This window comes from Schistocerca americana, chromosome 3 (genome assembly GCF_021461395.2).
Source record: "Schistocerca americana isolate TAMUIC-IGC-003095 chromosome 3, iqSchAmer2.1, whole genome shotgun sequence".
In the NCBI taxonomy this organism is placed as follows: domain Eukaryota; kingdom Metazoa; phylum Arthropoda; class Insecta; order Orthoptera; family Acrididae; genus Schistocerca; species Schistocerca americana.
In genome coordinates, this window is record NC_060121.1 from 537,866,320 (window position 1) to 537,889,703 (window position 23,384).

The window sequence follows — 23,384 nt, forward strand, 5'->3', positions numbered from 1 at the left end:
CCTGATAATAATTTTAAGTGAAGCCCAATGGGGGGTTTCTGGCATTGCTTGTCTTGGGAGGGATATTCAGTAGGTGTGTTTCAATAGGTGATATTCAATAGGTGGGTTTCCATAGTAGGAAACAGAAGTGAAAGTTTAGGATTCACTTATTTTTAAAATTTTATTCAGTCTAGTGCTAATAAGCAAACTTAAAGTTTGAAAATTATTTTATGATATATATCTTTCAACGGAGATTTATTTTGTGATTATAGATGTCCAAATTCATGAGTGGTAAAGAGCTGGAGAAACTTCATGTTTATAACATCAAAATGAAACAGTGTTTCTCCTGGCATACAGATTGTTCAAATAACTTAAGGGACTGCACCCAGGTCACATTTCTAACAGCCAAGATTTCAACAGGTACACCCCTGTCATTTTCACCAAAACCAATGCCTCCAGAGTCAACTGCCATAACAAAGTACTGAAGGCAGTTACCACTGTCAAACATTACAGAGCAATTCTTGAACAACAACACTAAAAGCAATGAAAAGCAACAACAATGGGTGAGCATCCACACTATCAAGAACCATCACCTTACTCTTGCGTACAGAAGCCACTGATTTACTCATCTGCATATTGCACACTCCAACACACAATTATTATTAAGACTGCAGGAAAACTGGTTCGGAACATTCTAAGTACGGAAAAAGGCTTCTAAGACTGATGGGCTGACGTACACATTGGTACATAGAAATGACAAATTACAAGACTATAAAAGAATACATGGCATTATTTGTACAATAGGGCCTTGCTTGAGCAGGTAGTGCAGATATTCGTATGAGTAGGATGTCAACCTGGGCTGAAAAAGGGCCACTGATACACTTGCTCTTGTCTCTCATTGGATAACACTACAGGCAATTATCGTTCAACAATAGTAATCTGTTTTTTACCTACCATGCCCCATGAAAGACACACACCACAAGAAAATCATTGCAGAGCCACATTAATCCTGAACTGGATCAAAGGACTTTGAAGAAAAACCCAAAGACATGAGGGTGCACCTGTCACCTGATCTCCATCGTATCGAACACAATGGTACTACTGACTGTAATACGTGCATTCAGTATCCAATTCTGGCCAATTTCCTCAAGTGGTGGACAGTAGGTCGGTGGTAACGGATCACGATGACTTTACAGTCCTTTCAGTATCTCATGCAACAAGTCAATTCCATGATGTATACGTTTGTCTAATTCAACTGTTCATGAATGAAGTAATACATAAAAACTTCTCTCACAATGTTGCTAAAGCGATGTAAAAAAGATTATACTTACCTCTGACATATAGAGTACTGTGATAACAGTAAAAAGACCCACCATCTTCAGAACCAAATACAAATAATGAAGGGGATTTGTTTCAGACGAAGCAGCTGTTATTTGGGGTGGCAGAGCCAGTACCAAATAAGCCATTAGAAACCAGAATGAAATTAAAGGCACAAAGTAGTAGAACTGGTATGGCCTGTTCATACAGAGACAAAGCATCACAGTCATGAAGTTGAGTCGAAACAGTACCTGAAACATTGTAAGTTGTATTAATAACTTATGCAACCGAAAGAAACTGTGATGAAATTATACAAGTAATACTGGTGCCCAGAATAGTCTGATAATATAGGCTTTTCCAAAGAAACAGCCACTGGCTTTTGTTATTGGATTTAACAAAATTGAATGCATGGCTGATATGATGTGCTTTAAAAATATCTATCTCATATGAAAGCCAAAAATAATACATTTTTATCAATTTTTTAATTTGTTAATTTGGTTTTTATTCCTTGCTTTCAAAGTGTCATATTTCACATGAGAGCTGTAATACAAGGTAACACATTTCTACACCAAAAAACATTAGATATATCAAAGGGAAATCCACTTTCAGAAATGAGACTGGCCCCAATTTTCTTCCAGGAGATAAAACTATAGTGCTGCTGATACCACATGTAAAGTATAATCAACTATATCTTTTGGTATGTCCAGTTCCTTCCTCTTGGAGGAAAGAGAGATAGATTGGGAAAAGTTAAGAAGGAGATGCAGACCAATCTGAACCCTAGGATGAGGGGAACCAAACTCTTCTGAGGAGAAGGGAGAAAACATTACTCTTGTTCATGTCCCACAATGATTAAAAAATTAATTTTTCAGTATGCAGAAAAATGTGCACTATACTGCAACTTTCTGAATGACTAAAATTAAGCTTCTAACAGGGACTTTTAACATGTGACCTTGCCTTTTGGCAGTAATGCTTTTACAAGTTTAACTATTATAGGCAGAGTGAAAAGTGAAGGATATAGATTCCAAGTGCCAGCCTGATTCACAATTTAATTCTAGCTTGAGTTTTCATTAATGGGTTATCAAACAATGAAGTTGTTAAATGCTGGTATTGTGAGCTGTGTTCTCAGAAGAAGAAAACAGTTCAGTCATTTATGTCCAGAATCACTAGGTTTTTACTTGTTGAGTATCAGTTCTTACTGGCATACATATCATAACTAAATTCCTTCACAAGTGTTATTTTCACCAGCACTGTCATCATCATCATCATCATCAAATCATCATCATCATTATTTCAAATAACTAGGAGTACTAGATTTCACAGATTCCTGCTATGTAATTTGTGTGTAGTGCATATGAAGAAGAATGGCACCATTTTCTCCCATAGCTCTGGGTTTTATTTCCAACTGTAAATAAAAGTGCAGTTCCAAATATATCTGAAGCACAGAAGAGGGACTGAAATGGCCATTTCATACAGAGTGTGTGGAATGGTTAAATATAATGAACAGGAAGAAACAAATGCAGAGGAAGAAACAAATGCAGAGGAAGAAACAAATGCAGAGGAAGAAACAAATGCAGAGGAAGAAACAAATGCAGAGGAAGAAACAAATGCAGAGGAAGAAACAAATGCAGAGGAAGAAACAAATGCAGAGGAAGACACAAATGCAAAGGAATGAACAAAAAATTAAAAGAAAAAGTCATCAAGACATGGAATTAGTTAAATCATCCAACAGTGTAAAACAATATGGAGATCAAGGCCCATAAAATTTTATTAGAATACAAACCTGGAAAAAGCGTACTATTCCTGCATCCCCTCTTTGCCAAAAGTAACAAAAATGACCATATCCAGATAGAAACAGATAGGCAGAAACAAGGACACGAATGTGCATATATATTGGTAATATACGACTTGCACCTGTCATGTGATAAATAAGTATCACCAACTGCATCCATCCTATAAAAGTAATAAACACACATTGTAAAGAAATTTTAAGGTAGGAGACAAGTTTAAAAAATTCTCTATTTGCACAGGCTAAAAGGTGTAGCAGACTGACGATAATCATGTAGGGGGGAGCATTTATGACCAGTAGATATCCAACTTTAGTATGTTATTGGATACAGAAAAAACAGATTCATTTTGAAACACAATTTTTCACTTGCATGAGAAAATTTAATTTTGCTCAGTTGCAATCCAAAATTTACCAACAATTTTTGGGGTTCCATTTCTGGCTTCTTCAGTACAGGTCTAAAAATAATTTGTTATAAAATGCATAGATGAACACACAAAGCCTTGTTTGCATGATGATTATAAAAAAACAAAGATGATGTGACTTACCAAATGAAAGCACTGGCAGGTTGATAGATACACAAACAAACACAAACATACACACAAAATTCAAGCTTTCGAAACCAACGGTTGCTTCATCAGGAAAGAGGGAAGGAGAGGGAAAGACGAAAGGATGTGGGTTTTAAGGGAGAGGGTAAGGAGTCATTCCAATCCCGGGAGCGGAAAGACTTACCTTAGGGGGGAAAAAAGGACAAGTATACACTCGCACACACGCACATATCCATCCGCACATACACAGTCACAAGCAAAATGTCTGCTTGTTTTTAGATATATTTTTCCCACGAGGAATGTTTCCCTCTATTATATATATATGGATCAGACTCTGAATGTGGCTCTCCAGCAGGGATACGACTTCCTCAAATCCTGCCCTGAAATGAGATCCATCCTTCATGAACTCCTCCCCACTCCACCAAGAGTGTCTTTCCACCGTCCACCTAACCTTCGTAACCTCTTAGTTCATCCCTATGAAATCCCCAAACCACCTTCCCTACCCTCTGGCTCCTACCGCTGTAACCACCCCCGGTGTAAAACCTGTCCCATGCACCCTCCTACCATCTCCTAATCCAGTCCTGTAACCTGGAAGGTGTACACAATCAAAGGCAGATCCACATGTGAAAGCACCCACGTAATTTACCAACTGTCCTGCCTGCACTGTGAAGCTGTCTATGTGGGTATGATCAGCAACAAACTGTCCATGCGCATGAATGGACACAGGCAGACAGTGTTTGTTGGTAATGAGGATCACCCTGTGGCTAAACATGCCTTGGTGCACGGTCAGCATATCTTGGCACAGTGTTACACCATCCGGGTTATCTGGATACTTCCCACTAACACCAACCTGTCAGAACTCCGGAGATGGGAACTTGCCCTTCAGTACATTCTCTCTTCTCGTTATCCGCCAAGCCTCAACCTCCGCTAATTTCAAGTTGCCGCCACTCATACCTCACCTGTCTTTCAACAACATCTTTGCCTCTTTACTTCCGCCTCGACTGACATCTCTGCACAAACTCTTTGCCTTTACAAATGTCTGCTTGTGTTTGTGTATGTGCGGATGGATATGTGCGTGTGTGCGAGTGTATACCTGTCCTTTTTTCCGCCTAAGGTAAGTCTTTCCGCTCCCGGGATTGGAATGACTCCTTACCCCCTCCCTTAAAACCCACATCCTTTCGTCTTTCCCTCTCCTTCCATCTTTCCTGATGAAGCAACCGCTGGTTGCGAAAGCTTGAATTTTGTGTGTATGTTTGTGTGTCTATCGACCCACCAAAAACATACTGGACAAGTATGTAATGCTGTCTCATTCATTTTATTTTTGAAAGTACTTTCAGTCTCCTTTATGCACCTGGCTTACACATCACTCATCAGGTGGGCACTTTCATCATTTCACAGTTGCCCACCTAAAGGTAAAATTACTGTCCATTCAATCAAAGCTTTAATTATGGAATGGAGGGAAAGTTACACTGTGTCTGTGAATACCATGTGGAGGGTAATCAAGAACTTTCAAAGCCTACTGCAGCTGAACAGTCCATACAACTTTTTGACTTATATACTAGGCAGGGATGGCTACGGTGTGCCAAACTGCACGCGTGTACAGATGTGCTGCACGCGTGCCGTCCAGGTCTCGGTCCGCCTCACCAGTACTCGGCTTTCCTCGGTCTTTCGCGGCACGACGCGACATTAGACCAGCTGTGTGATGCAACACCCTTTCATCCGGCATAGGGTGCGTTAGTTGATTCGTAGTGGCAGCCATGTTTATTCCTCGCTATTTATTAGCGATTTGTAGGAAGTTTATAAGTACTGTACAGTGGTTGTTGCAATGGAACTCACACTCACAAAGAGGCGGGGTAGTGACACAACGCCATGAGCCTTGAGAGCTGAATGGGAATTGCAATATTTTTTTGAAGAAAAGATGAAAATTCTCAATGTCTATTATGCAGTCGCATACTCGCTGGGCACCGCAAATTTGCAATAGAGCGGCATTATAACACCACACACAGAGAACTTAATGATTTAGTTGGGGCTGATAGATCAAACAAGTTGGCGGAATTAAGAAGACGTAGTGTTATGCAGAGAGACGGACCGAACGTGAGCACCCCTTACAAATCTTTATGTTTCTGATGTTTGTATTCATACATATTTGTCGTTAGAATTCGAATTTAGAGTTCACCCAATTTTTGTTTCCTTTTTTTTAGCCTGCAACCGAACCTGTCTTTAAGAGCAAGCTACAAAAAAATGCTCAAAATTGCAAGAGGGAATAAGCCTTGCAGTGATGGTGATTTCATCAAGGAGTGTATTGTTGAGGTGGCGGAACTCTTGACGCCACTGGAAGTAAAGTAGTTTAGTGAAATTAGTCTTTCCAGACAGACAATAGCGGATGTCTACAGGCAGATAATTGATAGTGCCTGTACGTTTATTGCATTCTCGATTGCTTTGGACGAGTCGACCGACATTTTGGACACAGCACAACTAGCGATTTATGTTCATGGAGTCGACACAAATTTGCACGTGAACTGTTAGATTTAGCACCAATGAAAGACACAACGAGGGGTACCGACTTACTAAAAGCAGTTGAAGAGGCAGTTGAAGCCGTTGACCTGAACTGGAAAATGTTAGTTTCAGTCACCACGGATGGAGCACCAGCAATTCGAGGACTCAAAATAGGCTTGTAGCATTGTTGCGTAAAAAACTAGGACGACCGACGTAAGATTTGTACAGAATCATTGTTTTGTACACCAAGAAGCTCTTTGTGCTAAATATGCAAATTTGGAGCACGTGATGAAGTTGGTAGTCACCATAGTAAATTTTTTGAAGTCGCATGGCTTAGTACACCATCAGTTTCAACAGTTTCTCATGAAACTGAACGAAGAGTACGGAGATGTTATTTACCATTGGGAAATACATTGGTTAAGTTGAGAGTCATGCCTCGAGAGATTTTTCAATTTAAGACTCGCTACTGTTGAGCTCCTGAAGGAAAAAGGAACGGCAGAGTCAAAATTAAAAGATCCAAAATGGATTGCAGACCTCGCCTTTTCAGTTGATCTGACTGCACACTTGAACACTCTCAATAAGACTTTGCAAGGTCAGAAGGAGCTTATTTCTGATCTGATGAAAAAAGTGGATGCATTTAATAAGAAACTCGCATAGTGGAAGGAACAACTCATGACAAAGAATACCGCCCATTTCCCTACGCTCTCTAAAGTCAGAGAAAAAGCAACATCTGACGAATTGTTTCTGTGTTGGAGAAACTACAGGCACAATTTTGTAAACGTCTTCAGGACGCTGCCAGTCTGACATTTGTTCTTGAACTATTTTCTAGACCTTTTGCCGTTTCAGTTGAAAGAACCCCAGTGCATTTGCAAATAGAATTGATCGATCTGCAGTGTAATTCCCGTTTAAAGGACAAATTTTTTTACGAAGGTTTTCCTCAGGAAGAGTTTCCCCATCTCCACAATGAGGTTGCTAAAGTTATATCAATGTTTGGATTGACATGCGTGTGCGAAAGGTTTTTTTTTCATTTATTTAACTAAATAAGTCACGATTACGTGGCAATCTGAGGGACGAAAATATGAGAAACTGTCTACGTTTATCCATATGCCGTCAGCTTGTGCCGGATATTAATTTTATTATGTCTACAGTGAACCAAAAGTAATTAAATTAATGGTGGTAATTATGTTGTATTTGTCATATGTTTTGCTGAGAATTGTAGTTATTGCAAATTCTGTACAGTAGTTCCAGATAATAAAATTTGCTTGTTTCACATGTAGTTGGAATCACTTATTCCACATCATACTGCATGCTGTAGACTACTTTTACGTCCGTTTCTATCTCTCAGCTTAAATGTGTAAGAATTTTATGAGTGACGATGTGAGAAGCACGATATCGTTGGCGTAATGCAGTTTCAAACCCAGCGTTATTGTTATTTTTCTGTAGATGTACCAACAGCCAACAAAGATTCAGTATTGCTCAACATGATGTGTTGTATAGAGCTTAATATTATCAAATGTCATAATATGAAACTAAGCCACATGCTAGCAGGGCGGTATTCTTTACGCGAATGCACTGTCGCATACGGCGTGTCCGTAGTTCCGCGCATGCACGCACTGTCAGCTGGTGTGGTAGTGGGGGACATGTGACGTCAGAAGGCAGCGATCCGCATGCGTGTGAAAGCTCGGCACGCGTGCATGCACACGTCCCACGTTCTTGGTCATCACTAGAGTGTACTCTGGAAGAACAAACAACTTGTTGATCCTTCCATGGATAGATACATAAAAATGTTTTACCTCAATGTAGCTTGTATCTACCAATTAGCAGTTATGTACAGAAAGATCATGTGCTGCTAACAGATTAGATTAGATTCAGTTTTCGTTCCACAGAGCCAAAAAATGAGATGATTCTTGTGGGTGTGGAACATGTCAGGAAGTATTACATGAAAACATAAAACATTTGAATATAATACTTACTACCCTGATCATTTGTCAGGAGATTGTCGAAATAGGAGAATACAATGCAGTAAACTGGAACAGCTAATATTTACAGAATTAAAACACTGTCAGAATGAAACATTGTTATGCACTATTAATAAATTTATCATACACAAAATACCTCATCTTGACTGTTGTGAGCAAGTGCTGTCAAAACTGACATCTAACAGACATGTTCACTTAAGCTGGCTTAACAGTCTCATATTCATCTATAGAGTAGAAAGTGCTGCCTATCAAAAAGTCTTTCAAACTCTGTTTAAACCATGCTTTATCTGAAACAAAGTTTAAAAGGTTGGCAATTTATTGGAAATGTGTGTTCCTGAATATTGGACCCCTTTTTGGGCCAAGGTAAGTGACTTTAGGTCTTTATGTAGATTGTTCTTATTCCTAGTATTGAGCTATCGGTTGGAAACAGAGATGTATTTCTTGCAACAAATTTCATTAAGAAATAAATATACTGAGAAGCAGTGGTTAGCATACAAAGTTCCTTGAACAAGTTTCTAAATGATATTCTTGATTTTACACCACAAATGATTCTTATCACACCCTTTTACACCCTAAAAACTTTTGCTCGGTTTGATGAGTTGCTGCAGAATATGATCCCATATGACATAACAGAATGAAAGTAAGGAAAGTATGCAAGTTTTTTTATATTTATATCTCCTACAACTGACATAATTCCCACTGCAAATACAGACTTTTTTAGGCACTTAAACAATTCTGTGGTATGCCCTTCCCAACTAAATTTATTATCAAGTTGTAATCCCAGAAATTTAACACTGTCGACCTCTTTGATCTCCGATTGACAGCCTTGTTGTGAGAGAGTTACATCTTTGGTGGCCCCTGAAATAAAACAAGACTGACTGTTTATTCAAGAACCTGTAATTCTGTTTTAAAAAACTGGCCAGGTACGAGTAGGACTCTCACACCGAGGGTTCAGTACAAACTTAATTATGTATATAGACAGTTCATCCATAACAGGAATTAAGAATCTCTACTATTATTGCCCGTTATAAACATTGACACTGGCAAGATATTGGTCCCAAGGATTCCAAAATTTTCGAGAATGTTTTAGTTTCAAGTCTGATGTCGAATAACAAATGAGAAAAGAAATATTTTTTGATGTGACACAATTACAAAGAACAATTTTTGGATTGTTTTCCTTTACTTGTACTTTGAAACTTTGCTTCTTGCCAAATTTCATAATTCTAGGTCAATGGGAAGTGCCCTGCAGGTTTTGATAAGTTTGTTTTGGTAAGTATCAAAATATGTGCCCGTAGCCATATTGTTTCGTTGTACTGACTTAGAAACTTGCATTTATTGCACTCCTAAGGACCTATACACCTTAGTATGTAACATAAATTTTAACTTCATATGTCTTCCTGGGTCTTAATAGTAGGATGAATGGACGGAGAGTCAGATACTAATTGACAAAGTTACACCCCCCGCTCTCCCCCCTCATGGATGTAATTATGAACTTACAGTTTTCAGGTCTTTTTCTTCGATTTTACTGCAAAACCTTGCTTCTTACCAAATTTCATGATTCTATGCCAATGGGAAGCAGGGGAGAGTTAAATTAACTCGGCAGGTCAGCTCAATTGGCGCTTGCTTGTCAAAATGGTAGTGAAAGTTTTTTCCTGTGTCTTCCACCAGATGGCTCAAGAATCTCCTCAAATTGAACAACTTAAGCTCTTAGAAACAGTTTCGGTTTGGTTTGGTTTGGTTTTAGGGTGCAAAAACACCTTGGGTCATGTCGAAGAGAAAAAAGGAGTTAAAAGCAACTACACATTAAGCCCAATCAATGGAACGAAAGACAGCTAAAAACAGGGACTTAAATAAAGATCCATTCAGTAAGCAGAGAGACAAATAATGACCTGAACTAAAGATTAAATGTCCTTTGCCATTTTGCAACGATGGATAAAAAGTGAAATGCAGTCAACAGCCCAGGCATCATTCGCTAAAATGGCCGATAACTCAGATGACAACTGTAAATAAGAAGCTCTGCGGTTAAAAAAAGGGCATTCCATCAGGAAATTGTGAACAATCAAAGGTTGAGGGCAATGAGCACAAAGTGGTGAGGGATCACCACTTAACAAATGGTGGTTGCGAAAAAAAGACAGTGCTCAATACACAACCTAGCTAAAATGATCTCCTCACAGCAAGACAGCTGAGAAGAGGTTGGCCAAGCCACTGGGAGAGGTTTAAATACTCAGAACTTGTACCCATGAAGGGTACACCAATAGTAATGCTAAAGTGATATCACCTACTGACATACAGCAACACAGAGATCACTGGAAGGAATGGAGCAACTAGCTGGCCAAGGTACGAGGACTGTAGCCTAGGCAGCAGTGTCAGCAGCCTCGTTCCCCTTCAAACCTATGTGACCAAGGACCCACATAAACATCACAGTGGCTCCATCAAGAGTGAGCAAGTGAAAGCTTTCCTAGACCTGATGCACTATGGGATGGAAGGTATACAGCACGTAGAGGCTTTGAAGGGCACTGAGAGAGTTGGAGCAGATTACACAATTGAAAATCCTGTGTTATTGGATGTATAGCATGGCCTGATACAGGGCAAAAAACTCCATGTAAATACCAAGCAGTGTTCTGGAAGCTTATACCGAAAATTGTCAGTGCCAATGATAGAGGCGCACCCGACACCACAGTCAATGCAAAAGCCATCAGTGTACACGAAGATACAATCGTGAAGTTCTGCACAAAGGTTGAGAAACTTAGGGCAAGAGAGTGAGTCTGGAGTAGTGTCCTTAGGAAGGGAATAAAGTCCAAGGTGAGCATGGCCATGGCACAAAGCCAAAGTGGTGAAGGGTTCGACCCCATTGGGAAAGTAGCAGGTAGCGTGAAGTTAAGCTGTCCGAGCAATAGCCGAAAGTGAACTCCAGGAGGTAACAGAGAAGAAGGACATGTCCCATACTGGCAATCAAAGGAGTCATCGAAGGAGGCGGCATAAAATGGGTGTCCTGTTGTGGCAAAGAAACGGCATGTGCGTCTGCTAAGGAAAAAATTATGGCAGTATGACAGCGCTTGTTCGGCAGCTTCTGCATACAGACTCTGAACCGGGCTAGTGTAAAAGGCACCAGTGGCCAAATGGATGCCATGATAGTGGATTGTATTGAGACAGCGTACATTGGATGTACATGCAGATCCATAAATGAAACACTCATAGTCTAGTTTTGAATGGACAAGCGACCAGCACAAACGGAGAAGGATGGTTTGATCCGCTCCCCAGGCAGTACTGCTGAGGACATGTAGGACAATGAGGGACTGGCTACACCAGGTGGACAAGCAAGACACTTGGAAGGACCAAGAAACTTTCCTTCAAGCATGAGCCCCAGGAATTTCATAGTTTCAATGAATGGGAGAGCAACACACCCAAGATATAATGACGGTGGAAGAAACCAACTGCACTGCCAGAAATTCATACAAACAGTTTTCTCAGTGGAAAAGTGAAAGGTATTGTCGATGCTTTACGAGTAAAGATGATTGAGACAAGGCTGAAGATGCTGCTCAAGGAGACAAGTCAGTAGAGAACTGTAATAGATGGCAAAACAGTCAATGAAAGGGAAGCCGGAAATGCCTGGCAGGAGACAGGCCACAATAAGGTTAATGGTGATAGCAAAGAGAATGACATTCAGGATGGAACCCTGAGGCACACTGTTTTCCTGGATAAAGGTGTCTGACAAGGCAGAACACATATCTACCTTAATAACTTAGTCTTTTAAAAATTCCTGAAGGAAATGCCGCACGCGGCCTCGGAAGCCCCATGTGTAGAGAGTATGGAGGATACCAGTCCTCCAGCAGTTGTTGTAGGCTTTCTCCAAATCAAAAAATACAGCCGCAATTGCTATTTCCACAGAAAACCATTCATGGCATGGGTTGATGAAGTGACAAGATGGTTAAATGCAGAATGGTGAGCTTGAAATGCACATTGTGCAGTGGTTAGTAAAGTGTGAGACATCATACCACCTGGGCATGAATCGTATGGTCCATCACCTTGCAAACACAGCTCATGAAAGAAATAGGGTGGTAGCCACATGACAGGTATTTGCCCTTATAGGGGTTGGGTACAGTTATGACAGTGGCTTCACACCAACACCTGGGAAACTTATTGTCTGCCCAGATGCCATTGTATGTATGAAGGAGAAAGTGCTTGCTCACAAGAGAAAAGTGCTGATCATCTGGCCCTGGGGCTGAGGATCGAGATGGAGTGAGACACATAGGCCAGCCTTCAGGAGTGCACAGGTACGAAGAAGAAAAAGAGGAACCTCAAACGCTGAAGCAGATGATGGATGGGAGAAGGGGAATGAAGAAAGAAAGAAGGAATGAAAAACAGTGGAGATACTGTTCTAATTTCAGGCTACTGAAAAGTGCAAAACACATTCCCAAAAACATCCCAGACATGTTCCTCCACAGAGGGGAAAAAGAATAGCAAGAGGATTGATATGCACCACCGAAGGGAAAAACATGTTGCAAAGGCTGGGTCCCCATGGTAGCCAAGCACGAACCCGCCAAAGCGTGGTGAGCCCCCTGCAGGGATTAGAAACAACCAAAAAGCAGTAAGCATTGTTTTTGTGTGGTTTTGTTTCTTTCCCGAGCTAAGAAGTTTTTTCCCACTCATTTTGCTTATTGTTCATTTGTTATGCCAAGAAGAGCATTAGAGAAACCAAATACACCACAAGAAATTTAAGTGTTTTCTCTTTATAGAAGATTGTTTAACTAGGGTTAATCGAAAACGAAACAATATTTTAGTGACTCGGAAAGAAAAATGTGTGGTTAGCTTAACTGGGCACTAAGGCAGGTAGGTTATGTGGACTGGTCAAGTTAACCCCAATATAATTATTTACTTTTGTGATTAACATATATTTTTAATTTCAAAAACATTTTACATATCACAAATTGTACAAACTGTTATAAAGCATATTTTAGAACTATCTTAGTTAAATTATAAGTTTTTACTTTCAGATGCCATGTGTCAGGCAAACGACCAAGCAAAGGAAAGCCTAAATTACTTATCGCTGACAATCATAAAAGTCACATCAGTAAGGACAATAACATTTGCCAAAGAAAATGGCACACTTTTATTAAAGGTACCACCACACTGCAGCTATAAACTATAACCTTGTGAAATTGCTGTTTACTGAAATTTCAAGTCCTACTACAATGAAGCTTTTGACAGGTGGCTATCAAATAATCCTTGTCAGGACTTTGTATCTGTGACATAGTGGGCTTAGTGGGTGAAGCATTTCCATCTGCTTTCACTCCCTCTAATACCAGCAAAGGTTTCAAAGCTACAGAAATACTGTTGTTTTTGTTTTCCAAGGCATCTGAGAATGAAAGAGTTGTTTTAGGAAGTACTAATGTCCCTGCTACAGGTCCAGGTCCAGCTCCTCCACCTTCTCTGGTGTCTGCTACTGATCCAGCCCCTTTAGCTTTGGGTACCTCTGCTGGTAATCTCATTCCCTCTTGTTCTCATGAACCAGGACTCCAAGCAGAATTATTTGTGCCTCCTGAAGCCTTGCTTCCATTCCCACCGTACAGTCCTAGAAAAAGAGATACTGGTGGCTGACTGAAAGAAGGATCTCTTATTTTTACAAGTTCCCCTGTGAAGCCTACATATAAGAAGATGCCTCTGTCAGAAAATTAAAAAATATAAAAAATAAACCTACCCTATAGGAACCAGATGCATCATCGGATGGAAGTGCTCACTTGGTATTACAAGAATCAGGCTGTTCCTGGAACGAGTTGCAATTTCATAGCTGCTGTAAAGCAGTCTCTTTATTCTGATGTTCAAGTGGCTTTCTGCAAGTGGCACATACCTTCCAATAGATTTTCCGTAATGGATGAAAATGCATATGTTGCTACTGCTGATATTATTACAAAACTTCCTCATCCCCTTAAAGAACCAAATCAAAGACTTTAAGAAAAGATTTATTTCAATGTTGATGTATGGATACAGCCTTCACTGAGATCATTATTATTTAAAATTTCGATCAGTTATATTTGATGTATCAACAGCTAACAACTAAATGTTGTTACAGTGCATCTTTACAGGGTCTTGAAGTTAAATTTTAATTTATTCAATGCACTTACACTGATTTTACTGGCCAGGCCAGTTAACCTTACTAGCTCGGGCCAGTTAAGCTTACTGGTTAGGTTAAGAGGTCACTTTGTAAATGAATTGACTAGCTCAGATCTCACAAATATAGAAAGTAATATAGAGTCCTTGCACACGTCATTCTAAAAAAGAACATGTAACCCCAACTTCCCCAAAAATTTAATGAAGGCAAGTTACATAGATTCCAATAAAATTTAATGAAGGTAAGTTACATAGATAATGATTCAGATCAATTTTCTTAAAAAAGTGGCCCAGTTGGCCGAAGTCTCCCGTACCCTATAGGATTTGATGAGTGAGTCTCCAGGTATCAAAATATGTGAAATAATGGCCATATCTTTGGCTGAATTGACATAGAAACTTCAATTTTTTACACCGTAAAGGGACCATAGGCCTTATTATGTGACTTAAATTTCAATTTGATACATCTACCTGTTCCTGAGAGAAAGGATTTTAACAGTTGGACAGACAGACAGACAGACAGACAGACAGACAACAAAGTGATCCTATAATGTTCCCCTTTTTACCAACTGAGGCAGGGAATCCTAAAATACATGTCCTACACTTTTTGTTATGTCTTGAAATCATATTACAGATGTATAGAAGTGAAAGTAAATCTCAAGAAGACTGGTGGAAAAAAATCCCTTAAATAATATAGAAAAATCTTAATTTTGAAAATTATTGGACCATATATAATTTTTATACAAGAGAACACTCTTTTATAAAACAGTGAAGCAACTTCTATTGACAAACATTACATGAAGTTGTAGACTTCAAGAACTAATTAAAATCAATTATTGATAAAAAGAAGCACTGCATCATCAAAATTTATCTCAACTTCCCAACTGTAACAAAAAACTACTTATCACCACAGCGCTTTTAACCAAGTACACAATCTGAGGCAGAGATTGTTCCGCATATCACTTTTCCATGCCAGGTTTTACATTTGCACACATCTCTCACTCTGAAGGAATAAGTCACTACATTCTCTCTCAGATGGAGGAAAAGGAGAACAACAACAAGAAGAACAAAAGAAAGTACAGGAAAAAAGTGCTATGCTTACTACACATATACTCCTGGAAATTGAAATAAGAACACCGTGAATTCATTGTCCCAGGAAGGGGAAACTTTATTGACACATTCCTGGGGTCAGATACATCACATGATCACACTGACAGAACCACAGGCACATAGACACAGGCAACAGAGCATGCACAATGTCGGCACTAGTACAGTGTATATCCACCTTTCGCAGCAATGCAGGCTGCTATTCTCCCATGGAGACGATCGTAGAGATGCTGGATGTAGTCCTGTGGAACGGCTTGCCATGCCATTTCCACCTGGCGCCTAAGTTGGACCAGCGTTCGTGCTGGACGTGCAGACCGCGTGAGACGACGCTTCATTCAGTCCCAAACATGCTCAATGGGGGACAGATCCGGAGATCTTGCTGGCCAGGGTAGTTGACTCACACCTTCTAGAGCACGTTGGGTGGCACGGGATACATGCGGACGTGCATTGTCCTGTTGGAACAGCAAGTTCCCTTGCCGGTCTAGGAATGGTAGAACGATGGGTTCGATGACGGTTTGGATGTACCGTGCAGTATTCAGTGTCCCCTCGACGATCACCAGTGGTGTACGGCCAGTGTAGGAGATCGCTCCCCACACCATGATGCCGGGTGTTGGCCCTGTGTGCCTCGGTCGTATGCAGTCCTGATTGTGGCGCTCACCTGCACGGCGCCAAACACGCATACGACCATCATTGGCACCAAGGCAGAAGCGACTCTCATCGCTGAAGACGACACGTCTCCATTCGTCCCTCCATTCACTCCTGTCGCGACACCACTGGAGGCGGGCTGCACGATGTTGGGGCGTGAGCGGAAGATGGCCTAACGGTGTGCGGGACCGTAGCCCAGCTTCATGGAGACGGTTGCGAATGGTCCTCGCCGATACCCCAGGAGCAACAGTGTCCCTAATTTGCTGGGAAGTGGCGGTGCGGTCCCCTACGGCACTGCGTAGGATCCTACGGTCTTGGCGTGCATCCGTGCGTCGCTGCGGTCCGGTCCCAGGTCGACAGGCACGTGCACCTTCCGCCGACCACTGGCGACAACATCGATGTACTGTGGAGTAACATTTAAGGAAGTCCAAAGACAATACCAACCTTATGCCTTTCTGTGCAGGGGGTAGTGATGACAACAGCACAATTTTTGACACTACTAATGATCTCAAACAAAGGAAGGAGTGCTGCCTATTGAGGTGCACATCAGCTGAGCAATGTTCACAATATTTACTTTGTGACTGCTGCAAATCAGTTCTTTGATTGCCTGGACAATGTCACCTGTGCTCAATGTTGATTGCCTTTCTTCCAGATGAACAAAACCCACATCTGTGCGGTCTTTGGCAAATCGTTGGCACCATTTCACTACGCCTGGACATGACATTGCATTTGATCCACAAATCTCCAAAATTTCATGGTGAATTCATGTTCAATTTAGACATTTTGTCCACATGAATCATACTGTCCTGCTTACTACTCCTTTGGAGTACGTTTCCAGTTGCTAGGCCATCTTACTCACACACTGTGATGCGTGTATTACCTGTACCAGGGTAGAACTACGTCTGCACGAAATCCAGAACTTGTACTTTCTTCTGACAATGCACCGCTCTTGCTGTGCAATGGTCTTAAGTTGGGACAACATGTGCAATTTGACTTTCTGAAGTCTCTGCGTAAAAAACAAATGGACTTGGAAATCAGAACCACTCTCTATGTAAAATACAAGTATGTATGTTTACCAGAAGCACACAATATAAGTTAGTTGAAAATAATAACTGAATGGAGAGTTCACCAAATATATTACCAAAATGGCTCAAAAGTGACCTTCATGTATGGAACAAAATCACAGGAATCATTCATCTGTGTAGCTTTACTGGCTTGTTCATTCCATGTAGTAAGAAGAGAGAACGGTGATATTGGACAGCCTCAATTAAACACGTTTAGTGAGAAATCTCACAATAATGCACAAAAGACATCATCTACTGTAGAATGCACTCACTGTACTTTAGCATTAAAAGGGACTCATCCAGCAGAAAAATTCTCATTTGAATTTTGTGTTACAATGCCTTAAACCTCGAGTGCATTTTGTAAAAAGAGTATATCAATGGTCTAACTTTGACACTACTAATATGGTAAGAAGATCCCAGCATGACAAGACCCCAACAAAAAGCAGTAAGAAAATAAACTTGCAAAACCACATAACAGAATGATTATCACTGATTCGTTCCACCAACTCGAAGGCACACTGATTGGTGAACGTTAATAAACTGTATTACTATTATTATTGTTTTAGTGTGTAAAAAGATGAGGTTTTATATATATATATATATATATATAAAAAAATAGAGGGAAACATTCCACGTAGGAAAAATATATCTAAAAACAAAGATGATGTGACTTACCAAATGAAAGTGCTGGCAGGTCGACAGACACACAAACAAACACAAACATACACACAAAATTCAAGCTTTCGCAACAAACTGTTGTCTCATCAGGAAAGACGGAAGGAGAGGGAAAAGACGAAAGGATGTGGGTTTTAAGGGTGAGGGTAAGGAGTCATTCCAATCACAAAATTCAAGCTTTCGCAACAAACTGTTGTCTCATCAGGAAAGACGGAAGGAGAGGGAAAAGACGAAAGGATGTGGGTTTTAAGGGAGAGGGTAAGTAGTCATTCCAATCCCGGGAGCGGAAAGACTTACCTTAGGGGGAAAAAAGGATGGGTATACACTCGCGCACACACACACACATCCATCCACACATATGTGTGGGTATATGTGTGGATGGATATGTGTGTGTGTGTGCGCGCGCAAGTGTATACCCGTCCTTTTTTCCCCCCTAAGGTAAGTCTTTCCGCTCCCGGGATTGGAATGACTACTTACCCTCTCCCTTAAAACCCACATCCTTTCGTCTTTCCCTCTCCTTCCCTCTTTCCTGATGAAGCAACCGTTGGTTGCGAAAGCTTGAATTTTGTGTGTATGTTTGTGTGTCTATCGACCTGCCAGCGCTTTCTTTTGGTAAGTCAAATCATTTTTGTTTTTAGATATATTTTTCCCACGTGGAATGTTTCCCTCTATTATTTTCATATATATATACAAAGATGAGGTGACTTACTGAACGAAAGCGCTGGCAGGTCGATAGACACACAAACAAACACAAACATACACACAAAATTCAAGCTTTCGCAACAAACTGTTGCCTCATCAGGAAAGAGGGAAGGAGAGGGAAAGACGAAAGGAAGTGGGTTTTAAGGGTGAGGGTAAGGAGTCATTCCAATCACAAAATTCAAGCTTTCGCAACAAACTGTTGCCTCATCAGGAAAGAGGGAAGGAGAGGGAAAGACGAAAGGAAGTGGGTTTTAAGGGAGAGGGTAAGGAGTCATAGGGACAGTGATGGATGCTGGTGATTTTGGTACAGGCAGAGTCTTGTACACTTGGCATACTACAAGGAGAAGATTCAAATGGAGAGTGGAGGTTCACCAGACACTGCACACAAGTTAGCACCTGGATTTGTGTTACAGGCTGCTGTTTACAGCCTAAACCTTGTGGTGAACCGGATCTAGCATTTTGAGTTATGGAGGCCTCACTAAGCCATAAAGTTGGGAACCATATTCAAGCTCAGGTCACATGAAGACTTCATAGAATTGGAGATGCACCCTGTCAGCTCCAGGATCTATGACTGACACACTTGAGGATATTTGAAGCATTGAGGCATGATAATTTCAGTACTTTAAGGCAGAGGTTCTGAAACTTTTTCCACCATACCTCCATTCTGAAACATTATTTCGGCACGCCATGCCAACCATCTACTTTTCTTTCCTTCCTACTTCCTAAGCACTTCTCATACTTTTCATGGAATCATTCTATGATACCTGTTTACTTCTACATCTGTATCTACATCTACACCTATACTCTACAAACCAGTGTGAGGGGCATGGCAGAGGGTACGTCCCATGGTGCCAGTTGTTAGGGTTTCTTCACGTTCTATTCACATATGGAGTGCTGGAAGAATGATAGTTTGAATGCCTCTATGCGTGCAGTAATTATTCGAAAACCATCCTCATGATCCCTAAGTGAGCAATACATAGGGAGTTAGAGTATATTCCTACAGTAATCATTTAAAGGAGGTTCAGCAAACTCGCTAGCAGACTTTCTCGGGGTAGTCTATGTCTCTCTTTAAAAGTCCTCCCGTTCAGTTCCTTCAGTATTTCTACGACACTCCCCCTGGATTAAACAAACTTGTGACTATTCATGCTGCCCTTCTCTGTATACAATCAATATTCGCTGTTAGTCCTATCTGGCATCAGTCCCACACACATTAGCAATATTCTAGAACTGGTCAAATAAGTCATTTGTAAGCGATCTCCTTTTGTCGACTGATCGCACTGTCCCAGTATTCTACCAATAAACCAATGTCTACCATCTGCTTTACCTGTGACTGTGCCTATATGGTTATTCCATTTTATATCCCTACAAAGTGTTACACCCAGGTACTTGTATGAGTTGGTCAATTCCAACAGTGACTCACTAATATTACAGTCATAGGATACTACATTTTTATGAGAAGTTGCTGAGCATCTTTGCTATACAGTCAGTAGCAACTTTCCATCCATCCTGGATTTTCCATTGTTTGATTCTACATTTTTTCGTTTCGTGAAGTGCAAAATTTTACTTTTCTGAACATTTAGAACATGTTGCCCATCTCTGCATCGCTTTGGAATCTTATCAAGATCTGACAGAATTTTTGCACACCTTCTTTCAGGTTGTACTTCATTATAGATACTTGCATTGTCTGAAAAAAACCTGATATTACTATTAATACTGTCTGCAAGGTTATTAATATACATGAACAGCAACGGCTCCAACACACTTCTGTGGGGCAAACCCAAAGTTATTTCTACATCTGATGATGACACCCTATCCAAGATAACATGCTGCATCTTCCCTACCACGAAGTTCTAAATCCAGACACAAATTTCACTTGAAACCGCATGTGATTGAACTTTTGACAATAAGTGTAGGTGTGGCACCAAGTCAAATGCTTTTCGGAAATCGAGACATACAGTATCTATCTGATTGTCTTGATCCAAAGCCTACGGTATGTCATGTGAGACAAGTGCGTGTTGGGTTTCACGTGATTGAGGTTTTCAAAATCCATGCTAGGTAGCACTGAGGAGGTCATTTTGTTCAAGATACCTCATAATGTTTGAGCTCAGAATATGTTCTAAGACACTACAACAACTCTACTGTTTTGTTTTGAAATGACTACACGTTTAATACCAATCGATGGACGAGAAGACAGCTAAAAACAGGGATGTGGAGAAATGTCTATAAAATACGCTATAGAGAAACAGAGGGCCTGAACTAAAAATTAAATGGCATTTGCCATATTGCTACAATGGATAAAAAGTAAAAACCGGTCAACAGTGCGCGTGTCTTTTGCTAAAACAGCCAATAACTCAGATGGCAAACAGAAACAAGAACACAAGTAGTTAAAAAAAGGGTATTCCATCAGCAAATGGATGACCGTCAAAGGTTAAGTGCAATGAGCACCACTTAACAAATGGCAACGGCTAAAAAGACATTGCCCAATACACAACCTAGCTAAAATGATCCCCTCACGGCGGGAGGTCATCCAAGCTGGTCAGAGAGACTTAACAACCCGGAGCATGTCCCCATGAAGGGAGGACCAGTGGTGATGCCAAAGTCACACCACCTGCTGACAGATGGAAACACAGATCATCACAGGGAATGTAAGAACTAGTGGGCTGAGGTACGAGGACTGCAGCCTCGGCACAGCTTCAGTGGCCTCGTTTCCTGTCAGACCGATGTGAACAGGAACCGACATAAACATCAGAGTGGCTCCATCAAGAGTGAGCAAGTGACAGCTTCCGTGGACACGTTGCACTAAGGGATGGAAGGTGTACAGCACACAGAGGCTTTGAAGGGCACTAAGAGAGTCAGAGCAGATGATGCGATTGAAGAAACTGTATCGACAGATGTACTGTGCGGCCTGATACAGGGCAAAGAGCTCCACTGTAAATACTGAGCAGTGTTCCAGAAGCAGACACTGAAAAAGGCGGTGCCAATGATGAAGACATACCCAACACCACAGTCAGTCCGAGAGACATCAGTGTACTCAAAGGTACTACTGCAAAGTTCCTTGTGAAAATCGTGAAACAGAAGATGGTAGAGTGAGGTTGGAGTAGTGTCCTTAAGAAGTGAATGAAGGCCAAGGTGAACACAGGCCACTGCACGAAGCCAAAGTGGTGAAGGGTTCAACCCCATTGGGAAAGTAGCAGGTAGCGTGAAGTTAAGCTGCTGGAGCAATAGCCGAAAGCAAACTCCAGGAGGTAACAGAGAAGAAGGACATGTCCCATACTGGTAATCAAAGTAGTCATCGAAGAAGGAGGCATAAGATGGGTGTCCTGGCATGGCAGACAAATGGCATGTATGTCTGCTTAGGAAAAAAAATTACGGCACTATGACAGTGATTGTTCGGCAGCTTCTCTCAACCGGGCTAGTGTAAAAGGTGCCACTAGCTGAACAGATGCCACGATGGTGGATAGTACTGAGACACCTAAGAGGGACCGATGTGTAGATGCATAAACAAAACACCCATCGTCTCGTTCTGAATGGACGAGGGATTGGTACAAATGGAGGAGGGTGGTGCAACCTGCTGTCCCGGAAGTACCACTGAGGACACATAGGACACTAAGAAACCACATACAGTGGGCTGCCAGGTAAGACATGTGGGAGGATCAAGAAAGTTTCCCATTGAGAATGAGCCCTAGGAATTTGGTAGTTTCAATGAACAGAATTACAAAAGGCTCAAGATGTAAAGATGTAGGAAGAATCCAATTGCACCGCTAGAAATTCATACAACGGCTTGTCAGTGGAAAAACGAAAGCCATTGTCGATGCTCCATGAGTGAAGACTATCGAGACATCGCTGAAGATGCCGCTCAATGAGACAAGTCCTCGGAGAATTGCAATAGATGGCAAAATTGTCAATGAAACGGGAGCTGGAGGTTCCCGGTGGGAGAAAGGCTACAATAGGGTCAATGGCGATAACAAAGAGGAAGACGCTCAGGACGGGACACTAAGACAAACCGTTTTCCTAGATAAAGGTGTCCAACAAGGCAGAACCCACATGTACCTTGAAAAATCTGTCTTTTAAAAATAAAATTCCTGAAGGAAATGGGGCACGTGGCTACAGAAGCCCCACATGTAGAGAGTAAGGAGGATACCAGTCCTCTAGCAGGTGTTTTAGGCTTTCTCCAAGTTTTGGATATCCACAGAAAACCATTCATGGCATGAGTGGACAAAGTGATGTGATGGTCAACTGCAGAATGGCATGCTCAAAATGCACACTTTGCAGTGATTAGTAAATTGCGACACGTGAGCCACCATACTAGCCGGGCATGAATTGTATGGTCCATCACCTTGCAAACACAGCTGAAGAGAGAAATGGTACAGTAGCTAGAAGGAAGATGTTTGTCCTTATCGAGCTTAGGTATTGGTATGAAAGTGACCTCATGCTAGCATCTGGGAAACCTACTCTCTGCCCAGATCCAGTTGTATGTATGAAGGAGAAACTGCTTGCCCACAAGAGAAAGTTGCTGCAAAATTTGAATGTGATCATCATCTGGACCTTGGGTGGAGGATCAGGATGAAGTGAGAGCATGATCTAGCTGCCTCATAGAAAGGCAGCATTGCAGCACTCCCGATTCTGAGAAGAGAAGGGTGTTGCTTGAGCCTCCTCACTTTGTTTCCATTGGAGCAGGGAGGGTGATAGTGGGAGGAGTTCAAAACCTTTGCAAAATGGTGGCCCAAGATGTTGGGGATAGTTATAGAGTCCACTACGATGTCGTCTGCTACTGTCAGGCAGGATATTGGAGAATGGATCTTGGTCCCAGAGAGCCGTTGGAGGGTGGACCACATGACGGAAGAGGGAGTGGAACTGTTAAACAAACTAGCGAATGAAATCCAGCTACCTTTTTTGCTATCCTGAAGAATGCAACTACACTGTGCATGCATCTGTTTATAATGAATGCAGTTTGCCATTTTAGGATGACTGTTAAAAATGAGGA

The 23,384-nt window shown here is 41.2% G+C and overlaps 1 protein-coding gene across 2 annotated transcripts in view; it reads right to left on the bottom strand.

Moving 5' to 3' along the window:
- The window catches only part of LOC124605171 (N-acetylneuraminate 9-O-acetyltransferase), a 217,177-nt gene that overhangs the window by 46,822 nt on the left and 146,971 nt on the right, over positions 1-23,384 (bottom strand). For both annotated transcript variants that reach the window (XM_047136683.1, XM_047136682.1), the window contains 2 exons: positions 3,077-3,246; positions 1,311-1,547 (listed from right to left, as the gene is read on the bottom strand). In XM_047136683.1, coding sequence (XP_046992639.1) covers positions 1,311-1,547; positions 3,077-3,246 — 407 coding nt within the window. The remainder of the gene's footprint in view (positions 1-1,310; positions 1,548-3,076; positions 3,247-23,384) is intronic.